At 36.8% G+C, this 11,414-nt stretch overlaps 1 protein-coding gene across 1 annotated transcript in view; it reads right to left on the minus strand.

Annotated features, from left to right (window-relative positions):
• The window catches only part of LOC137404726 (uncharacterized), a 111,931-nt gene extending 101,828 nt beyond the window's left edge, over window positions 1-10,103 (minus strand). Inside the window, 4 exon segments of the mRNA XM_068090957.1 lie at window positions 125-262; window positions 2,706-2,885; window positions 6,436-6,515; window positions 10,004-10,103. Coding sequence (XP_067947058.1) covers window positions 125-262; window positions 2,706-2,885; window positions 6,436-6,515; window positions 10,004-10,103 — 498 coding nt within the window.
• Window positions 10,104-11,414: the final 1,311 nt, after the last annotated feature.

Consider the following 11,414-nt stretch of genomic DNA (forward strand, 5'->3'; position numbering starts at 1 on the left):
TATTAAATAACAGTGAGCTTGTAATAATTGCTATTACCTAACATTATTAAGGAATTATCTTCTTCTGTATCTATGATGCCTAAAAGCGCAACAAAACTGGAAAAAGGAAAACAAATAAACTCACCTTAAGATGACCTTTATTCTTGGGGTTGAGAAGGTCGCGCACCTGTTCACAGTATATCTCCATGTAGCTGACCTCGGTTGAGAAGTTCACATCATCGGACTGCTGCTGGTTGACTCGGTCAAAAAGATCTTCACATAACTGTAACCAGAATATATAGACTTCTAGGACAGCTACAAAACTGCCTACAACACTGGTAAGTGTCTAAAACAAGTAGAAGTTTTACTATCTTTCGAGAGAAGCATAGAGGATGCATAGATGCGTAGATGCATTTACTTACAGGTAAGTGGAAACTGAGATATTCTAGCTAGTATTTCATCTAAACTATTAATTTTACCTTAAGACTACTTAGTGAAATTGTCTTAGAAAGTTTTCAGAATAAAACTAATACCACAGCTTTATACGACTCATAACTGAACACTGTCAGTTTTTCAACAAACTAACAGAGATATTTTTAATATAGTGATCTAATTAGTAACTTGTTAACAGATGAAATTATACTACAACCAGAGAGAAGATGGCTAATTCTCAGTTTTGAAGTGGTAAAGTTGTGGATTACAATATTTAAGAAATCTGAGAATGCGCGTGTGACCGAGTTCGGTGTGTAACACCACCCGGAGAGACAATTGAATTCTGAGATTACACACTTGGGAATTCAAATACTTTACGGCTGCTTAAACCTTTAGGCCTGACTGCAGGTATATAGGCATCTACAGTTCAAAGGGTCAAAGTTCAATAGACTACTCCGTAGATTATAAAAATAAGTCTACAATGTCAGCTTTATGCCAATAATGAAATTATCTTGCATCATTTTTTATTGTACACATCAATAAGGATAAAAACTAACATACCTGATCAAAAACTGTAAGGGCATTTAGATAGAACCCAAACTGTTCACATACACCCCATGACCTACTACTGCAACCGTGAAAGCACCTTCCAAGCGTTGCTGCTTGTGCGCAAACTAGTCAAACAATTATAATGTATTTAAGAAGGAAATTACTCTTGACATACATTGACATTGCCTTCGTCGCACCTTCTTTCATCCTCACATCATTTACAGTTGAGTAAATATGACGGATTTAACTGCGAATAACACCTAATAATATGGCGAGTTCTTCAACTTATAATTCCATTTTAACTTAAAGAAAATTTGAAATAACAAGTATTGCAAAGATAACTCCAGAAATAAATGGCTGCAAATTTTGTTTCAAAAACCTTAATAATCATTAGAAAACATTATTAGAAGCTTCTTTAACAACGTTTCAGCTAAGATTCTGTCTTTTATGAGAGAAATATATTTTAAACACTACATGTATGTCAAAACATCTATTTGATTTTATTGACTAACTGTCACGCTTTGCATGATTTTGTAATTTTGCATAATTTGAAAAGTTATATTAGTAGCAATAATATAGTGAACAATAGAGCAGGGTTTCGCAATTGGTGGCCCGCAGGCCACATCTGGCCCGCGAAACTATTTTCTGGCACGCGATGAAATTCTATCGAGGTGGTAATTGCCGTAAAAACTGTGTTCTGAGCAACAAAAAAGCACAAACTATGCCACAAGAAAGATATTGCAATACGCGCAATAAAGCGGCTTCTGTCGGCTTGCCGGTGTGAAAGGCGCACGGTACGCAGAGTTAATTCTGTCCAGAACGCTTAATAGCCTTTTTTGTACCCTAATTTATAAGAAGGCGTCCTCTTCTAAAAAGCGAAAAGTTGACTTCGAAAACAGGCAATAGAAATGTACGAATTGAGACGAAATCATACGTTACAAACACTAGAAGTTTTCTATTCTACTATGAATAAGGGACTTTATCCCACTATTCGAAAAATAGGAATTCAATTATTAACTCCTCGTGGAACGAGTGGATATGTGAAAGTAGATTCAGTAAAATGAGCAATATTAAAAGCACATACCACTCAAAGCTCACGCAAGGACACTTATCAGCCATATTACGAACTGCAACAACGTCTCAAGAATCAAATTTTGAAAAACTTACTTCATCCAAGAAAGGACACTTCTCCCATTGATCCCATAAGTTAAAATTATATCGATTCTACTTGGGTTTATGTTAATCATACGTTTAGTGTCATTTCAATAAACATGATTTTTATATTTTAATGCTCTATTGTTTTCCTTTTTTTACTTATTGATTATATGTACTGTGGTGTCTGCCCGCGCTACGCCTTGAACTTAAGAATTTGGCCCGCCAGTCAAGCTAATTGCGAACCCCTGCAATTGAGAGTTCATAGGCAAAGGGAAATGTATTGGACTTGTGGCAGATGAAAAACTTTAAGTTTGCTGAAAACGTTAATGAACAAAACATACAGATGCTGGATATACTTATACACATATAAATAAGTCCAGTGTTTGTCTCATAAACTTAACAACTGTCAGATATAGCGGTTCAACTCATTTTGCTGTTCAAGATTCCACAAGAAGTGTAGGCTTACTTGAGAATTAAGGCTTTACCAGCAATACAATGAGTCAAACTCAATTCTTCTATAACTCAACAGCAGACAAAAACAGAAAAGACTCTCATGATGTGAATTGTGTGAGATTTATCTGTTAGACTACCTGAGGGATAATGCCCTTTTCTCCCGCCTCATTCTTGCCCATCATGGTATAAGATTTGCCTGCCCCTGTCTGTCCGTAAGCAAATATACATATGTTGTAGCCTTGGAAGGCATGATCAAGCATCTCAACTCCAATGTCATCATAAACTCGTTTCTGTGAAGCGAAGTGAGGGTCCCGTAGCTGTAAGTTGAGGGGAAAAGCTGATTTTTGTTACATGGCTGCTTCAGCAAATCAAAAACCACTAACATTATCATTACAATGGCGTTTTGAGTTTAATACGTGTTTGGTTAAAAGGGTTTGACAACTTTGAAAGGCATCAAGTTAATAAACACATCAGGGTAGCGGATCCAATGAAGATATTGCAGATACCTAGGGCTTTCATATCTAGCACCTTTTACATGTGCTACCTCAGCAAGCTCATTACCTACACCATGCCAAAACCTTGCCCAGCTACGCATGGATTTTCAAATCGTTCACAGGCGCCATCCAGATAGGCAAAACAGATGACATCAATTGGTGAATAGTTGTTATTAACGGCGATTGTAGCTTTGATAATAATCAGCAGCAGTGAAAGAAGCAAGCGGTTGAAGAAGGAAAGACAATAGGGGAAGAGGAGGTAGTGAGTGGGAGAGCGCAAACACTTCTCAATGTAGATTATTGATCTCTGAGAACTCCGCAACTGCAATGTCTCTAGAAAAATCAATGCCTCTGCTACACAGTCACACCGGGTCTGTATTTCCTTTATAATGTCAAAGATCTCCTGCGTGATGAATTCCTAAGCAGCAATGACCAGTACAACTAATCGCTCTACTAGACTAAACCTTGGCAATCTTTAGCTCTTTCAACAACCATCACTCTGTCCCACAGTCGCCATGCAAAACTAGTTATGTTTGCCTAGTTAGGACAGTTGGGTGGCTGCATGGTGCAAGTGTGTGAGGACCAGCATTTTGTAGGTGTTGCAAAGGTCTTTCGCTTTGCATGCACCTGATTGGCTAACTGAGTCGATTTTTAAAATTTGTACGATGCTGGATTCGACCAGAGCGCTTGATTGATAAAATATTCTCCACAACTGTAAAAGCAAGTAAATATCACTAAACAGCCCTGAATATATAATTTATTAAGTTTGACAATATTAAAAATAGAATTGGTGGTTACAAAAAGAATATTTTTCAACAGATTGTTTATAGGCTAAAGTGTGGAAGTTGGAAGTCTATAGCTGTTGACCAGTAGAATATGGGTCAGAGCTTACACCCCTTAACATCAGATTAGACTCTGATGATACTACAAGTATTTCAGGTTCCCAATTTGTACTATAAAGCGATAAGGGTGACCAATGTCAAAAAAGATATATCATGCACCAATGTATACAATAAATATTCATTTATTCTAAGATGGATTCATCAATAGAGTTATCCTATAGGCCTATAAGTGATCAAGACGGCAATAGCTCTATCAATGATCGATGAAATATATTTAGCCCACAAAAAATGCTTTTTAAAAGGCAAGTGTATTCAGTTACCATAGCCTACAAACATTAAATTATTTATACAGATTTAAGAACACAGCTTTTACTAAAGGCTGGGTCACATTACACCGCCATTGACCTTCCGGCGTCCACCATCAACTATGTGAACCGATAGCATCAACATAGAAATGTGGTTATTTCTGGAAAGTTTGCAGCTGTCAAACTTTCCCAGTACTTCGTCGAGCACCGACATCAGCCTGTACAATGTGCACTATTTCGACAATGATGATTCGCCATCGCGGATTGCTTTATCTATGTTTTGGTTTTCAAGAGTGTGTGCTGGACTAGTATTTGATTCCAGCATGTGGCAAGAAAAACAGTTCGATTGAGAAAAAATTGAAAAATGATAGCAGAAGCGAACAACGACATCTGTTTATGATAGTGTAAACACTGTTATCACCGACGAATATCGAAGTATTTTGGCATGAATGCTGGGATACGACGATATAGTGCGAACCAGTCATTAAGGCTTGCTCGGCATGGTCATTGTCAACTGACCTTACCTGACTCAGCCATAGTGTACCATCATGTACCCCTATCCAAGACAAATCAACAGTAATTATCCTAAAATCCCAAGAAGATTGGAACATGAATGTATCACAAAGAGCCAATAAAATGCCCCCTATGAGAACGGAATCCAAAATACGTTTTAACAATACAATGCTTTTGATTTCCAATACTCGATTACAATCAGACAAAGCAGCAAAACTAATCGATAACAATGATGGTGAAGCAGCATTTAGTGAGTAGAAAAGAGAAAGTTTGATACTCAAGAATCAGTTATAACTAGTAATTATAAGTATTGGTAAGAATTGCTTATAATCTGAATCTCAGAACCTGAAACGTTTGCGGTATCACCAGAGTCTGATATGATGTCAAGGGGTGTAAGCTCTGACCTATATTATACTGCTCAACTGTTATAGACCATCAACTTCCACACTGCATCTTATAAACAATCTGTGAATGATGATTCCTTTTCTGACAACTATTTTATTTTTCTAATGGTGTCAAACTAAAAAAATTATATATTCAGGGATGTTTAGTAATATTTACTTTTATGGTTGTGAAAAACAGTTTATCAATCAAGCTCTCTAGTAGTTTCAAGCGCCTTACAAATTTGAAAAGTCCACATAGCCAATCAGGTGCATGCAAAGGAAAAGGCCTCTGCACAACCTACCAACACGCTGGTCCTCACACTCTTGTGTAATGCAACCACAACAGTCATAACTAGTTTTACATTGCTACTGTGGGGCAGTGTGATGACTAGCATAGAGACCAATTACTTGTTCAGAAAGACTAGGGCACCCAGACTACCCGGAATACAGAGAGGTTGAGAGGTTGTCCGGACCCGTGGAGGGTTTAATAATAAAAGAAATAGGTGAATTAATGCATAATCTAAATAAGATACAAGATAAAGAATTATAAAGAATGGATAAAGAATTAAGGCTACTTATAAAAACACAGTTTAGCTAGTAATAAAATCTTTATTGACGTTAAAAATCCTCCATATGCAGTGGTTTGCTGTTGCTTGAGCTGCTTTTGAATTAAGCTATCCATAAATTTAACAGGTGACATAGTTTCTTGCAAGCATAAAATATGGCTACTGAAGAAGGGAGGGGCTGATTGCTAATTTAGCTATAATTCATAATTGGCATTTACCAAAGAGAATCAATAGAAATGATCTTCCAACTACTATCCACTGAAGACATAATGAAACATGCGTCACCATCACGAGGGACGGGTTGTTGGTCAGCCTATCCAAATATAGTAAATATAAAATGTCATGCGTAAGAATCGTGGGTTACAAGTCGTTAGCAGGTGGGACGTAATCACACAAAAAGCCTTTTCAATTCAGTGATGTTTGTATGAGTTTACAGAAACAATATGGAGCTAATAACTTCCTCTGTGAAAAGTTCAATACAACTACGTGTATGCAACTACATACGGCAGTATAAACAAAAATTACCAATGTGAAGTTTTAAACCGAAACTGTCGCGACCGACTTTAGTAAAATGAGAAGGTGAAGCAAAGGTGAGTCTGACCAGTGCATAATAGAAAAAGAAACTTCAAAAGGAGACAAGGCTGTTATTTGAGAGAGCAGTGATTATGTTGTCATGTGACTCGCTCAATAAAGTACTAACTACTACATCAATAGTTCCCTTATCTAAGATGTCTAGTAGAATAGCGTAGTAGTATAATACGTACAGAGTGAGACCAATAGGAGAAGTCAAAGCTGAAGTTGTGAATTAGTCCCTTCTTGACTCCATCCTTTGGGTTTGTGATGACTGAAAGATACAAAATATTAATCATGTGCATTGAGCGACATGCATACGCAAAACGGGTTATAAGATCAACAATAAATAAAGCTCTCTGGAAACAATATGCCAACCATCATGTTTAAATAGATCATATTATATTGTAACTGAAAAAGGTCAGATTCGCGGAGTGACAGTTTCCAGAATGAATAAAAGGCAAATAGAAACAGAAAGTAACAGATGTCTTGAATTCATAGCAGTACTTTGGAAACGTGAAAGAGCGAAGGTGGGGTAGAGGTGTAGATACGTCATAGAAGTGTAGGTATATGACAGATGTACATATATATGACAGATGTATAAATATATATAGCAGAGGTATAGATATATCCAGAGATGAAAATACTCATTCACAGTACAGATACATGAGAAGAATGTATATACGTGAAGGAGGTGTAGATACACAATGAAGGGGTAGATACACGATGGAGGTGTAGATACACGATAGAGGTGTAGATACACGATAGAGGTGTAGATACACGATGGAGGTGTAGATACACAATGAAGGTGTAGATACACGATGGAGGTGTAGATACACGATGGAGGTGTAGATACATGATTGAGGTGTAGATACACGATGGAGGTGTAGATACACGATGGAGGTGTAGATACACGATGGAGGTGTAGATACACGATGGAGGTGTAGATACACGATGAAGGTGTAGATACATGATGGAGGTGTAGATACACGATGGAGGTGTAGATACACGATGGAGGTGTAGATACACGATGGAGGTGTAGATACACGATGGAGGTGTAAATACACGATGGAGGTGTAGATACATAGTAGGCCCTACAAACATTGACACATGGCAGAGATGAACATACACATCAGTGGTGTAGATACACAGGAGAAATGTAGATACACGAAGGATGTGTAAATATTCAGCAAATGTGTATATTATCGCGGTGGAGAGAAATGTTGGTAGCATATCCGAGGATCTACTTTACACTCAGAATCGAAGTTTCACATACAATTTCAAGACAATGATGAGGAGCAATTCCCTTTAGTTATCACATGAAGGTGAAGGACAACTCAGATGTGACATTCCAATACCAACTGCATGAAGAGGTTTGAACGGCAATATATATGTTTATTTGGCAAAAGACCTGGTCACAACCCTTTGAGTGGGAGATAAGCCAGCTAGTACAGTATATAATTAGTATTATGATTAAATCATACATCTGTTAATAGCTCTGTCCACATCATCAATTGAGTAATAGAAGAAATTTAAATAACCTTATTGCCAAAACATTAACAAACGATTTCAAGTAATCGGCTGCTGCTTGGTCTTATGAATGGTTTGAGTTAGCAGATTATCTCATTGAACCAAACCCTACTTCAGTATGTGGGTAGGTAATGCACAAGCCAACTGTTCTACAGCGAGTTAGGAAAAGAAACATGGCTGCCCGCTGCAAACACCTCCAGAGAATAACCAAACGGGATGCTACTTGCCAGAAGCAGCTAGATCAGAAGCAAATCACTGCCACCCGAGTGTGACAGCTTGAAACCAGGCTACACCAGGCTCAACACGGATCAGATCGGTTAGGTACATTATTGGTGAATAATCAACTGGATTCTTTGTGAGAAACAAGTAATATGTTTGTAAATATGAGAGAAATATATGTATTTTGGTTTTGATTTCAGTTTTGGAGATGATGCAACAATAAAAGCATTTTCTTAATAATTTAGTTTTTATATTTATTTAGTTTTTTTATTTTTAAATTATACAAAATGGCTATTAAAAGATGAAAATGCACAATCTTTACATCATTTTAGCAGTAAGTAGGAATATTTTTCTATCATTGTTTTTTATGTTTGAGGTAATCTTGCTACCAGGATATTTCAAGATTAAAATCAACAAAATTTATGCCAGGGAAAACACTTAGGAAAAAAGACATGCATAGACTTCTCTAAAAATATGTCAATAGTCGTACACATTGTTTATAAATAAGCGATAAATAGGGTGGGCCTACTTACATGTTCACAAAGAATTTAGAGAGAAAAGTCGGCCAACTTCTAACCAAGCGAATCTATCTTTAAATTATGTAAAACATCTATAGAAATATATAACAATCAATACCAAATAAAAAACGAAATATATGTTAATAAATAAATTATCAAAAAAAGTATATCAAAATATATGTCAATAGAGACATGTACCAGTGCAATTTGAATGCAATAGCCGATGTCATACTGAGAGGGACAAACACTGACACCATTTTTTGAAAACTTATTTTTTCCGGAGCGTTTTAACGACGATCGAGTTTAGTCAATTTTAATCTTGAAACATCCTGGGAGTCAGAACACCTTGAACATTAAAAACAATGATAGAAAAATGCCTATACTTACAGATGAAATAAGCTAAAATCTAGTGCAAGTTCTTTTTTAAATAGACAATTTGCATAGATACTTAAAAAATATAAAAAACGAAATAAATATAAAACAAAATTATTAAGAAAATGTGTATATTATTGCACCATCTACATATTATTAATAGGCCTATGTTAAACAATGAGGAATTGAGGTAGAGGTTTGGTGACACTGGTGACAGTGTAGATGTCATGATATGGATATGATATGGATATGAAACTAATCTAGATGAGGTCACATGACTTTGAACGTTACGCATACTTTATTGATTTATTTGATGTTCTAATATCAATTTTAATTATCACGCAGGCCACATCTGTACCTTTCATAACTACCATTACTAGTAGTTGGCTTCAGAGATTTGCAAACAGTTTAGCATCTCATAATTCTTTATTATTTCAGATATGAAAAAAGTACTGATTTCTCTTGAGAACTTGGGCTACTTTTGACACTTACCATACTTTTCGGACTATTAGCCATTACTTTTTCCGATGTTTTGAGCCATGTGGCTTATATAAGGGTGCAGCTATTCTGTGGTTTTTTTCACCGCTAGGGCGCATCAACCGGAATCTCTGGTTGGTGAAAGGAAAAACGTTTTAACTAGCAAAGTTGCTGCCGTATTAAAAATCACCGTCCCGAGTTCTGCAGCCGACACAAAGGTGCGGCATATGTATTGTTTTATCATCGTATTTTAAAAACAAAGCTGTAAAGTATGGTAGTCTTATTGGATGCCATGATATTGCGAAAACAAATATGACCTTACAGACTACTGCTTGATATTATGCGATCAACGTATAACCAAACTATGTAAAGAAGACTATATAGGCCTACATGTATTGGTTTACATAACTGCCATCTTTAGGAAAACTTAGTTTGTGTTATTTTTTATTTTGTAAAACTCGAGATAAATATTTGCCCAAACTTTAGCCTGTATGTCAAAAAATTCATCAGCTGTAGAGATGATAAGCGATAATTTAACTGTAGAATGCTTTGAGTACCCACTCGGGGCTGAAGTGTCAAGAGAGACGACTACTGCTACGGCTGCAAAGGAAGTAGATAAAACATGAACGAGCGTAATGGCACTTACTAGTTTCATTGCCATCCATTCGAATTATACAAGTAGAAGAGAGCTTCTTTTCTCTGTTGTTGAAGGGGCGCACACGCACCGCAACTTTAACAGAAGACATGATAGCTGGTGGGTTTTAGTGCCTATGTAGACAGAATGAAGCGCCTCTCAATATGGTGACATCATCATTAACTGCGCCTTCCTCACAGCATAGTCGCTAGTTCTGGCAGATGATGAAACAGGACTGCACCTCCAATGATTCCTGTAGAGCATATAACAGCTCCAGTACAAAAAAAATGAACCTTCACCTGATGTGATCAAGGTCAAGTGCTGATTTATGAACTATACACCAACACTCTTTGATACTCTCCCTAGACCTTGGTTATCAATTCTATCTTGATATTCTATTCCTAGCTATAGACTAGACATACTCGAAGGGCTAGTTTACCTTCTCCAAGCCAAAATGTGACTGACTATTACTCGATGATGATATCATGATGCTTACAGGCTAGTATTGTCAGCTGCCTAGTAAAGATCAACTTGTAATTGACATAATGTGCACGTTCACAACTTGGCAAAAAATATGCTATCATAATTCAAAAAATTGTGTTAGGCCTGACTACTAATATGAAACTGCTGCATGTCACTTAGCTATCAACAGGATTAGAGAACATCCCATAAACAAAATTATAACGGCTACTATTGTGGCTACTATTGTGTCGACTTGTCACCCTGAGGCACCGCCTGTTTCCTTCTGCAGACAAACTGCTCAACTCCTTATATCATCCCAAGATTGGCAAAATTGTAAATTCAGACCAGAGCATGGTTACAAACTACCGCGTAGCATCGATCTTGTTTGTTTGATGTTTAAAGTTAAAATAGTTTGTTCAAGGCAACATCTGTAGGACGACTTTTGTAAAAACCATAAAGTTAGCCCAAACAATTCAAATTTGGTTCGCTTCATGACGGCGTTTAAAACCAGATATATAGATTAGCCCTAGTGCCAGTTTAATGAACACAAAAGTGTAACATATCATATTGGCTCCTCAGAAGAATAAAAGAACACAATCTATCCTATTAGGTGGCCAAAAAGTAAACAAGATGCTTCCCAGTTTAAAGAGATTTGCACATTCCAACTCTACAAGATGACAGATTGCAAAGGTAAATGACATGTGATAGCCAATTATAGCATAGAAACTTTATAGCGCAGTTCGTGAGAACATCATGTTTACATCACCATACTACGTAACCAAAAAGAAAAAAGTGTATGTATATTATGCCAAACATGACCTAGAAAAAACACAAACTAGCCTAAAAGCCAACATACCGCCAAAGCAAAAGGTTTAGTCCAGAACAGTTACTAGCAGCAGTGACTTGTCCAGTGGCAGGCAGCAATTAAGCGAGGGAATATTATGTCTGAATCGATAACAAG

This window comes from Watersipora subatra, chromosome 9, assembly GCF_963576615.1.
Source record: "Watersipora subatra chromosome 9, tzWatSuba1.1, whole genome shotgun sequence".
Classification (NCBI taxonomy): domain Eukaryota; kingdom Metazoa; phylum Bryozoa; class Gymnolaemata; order Cheilostomatida; family Watersiporidae; genus Watersipora; species Watersipora subatra.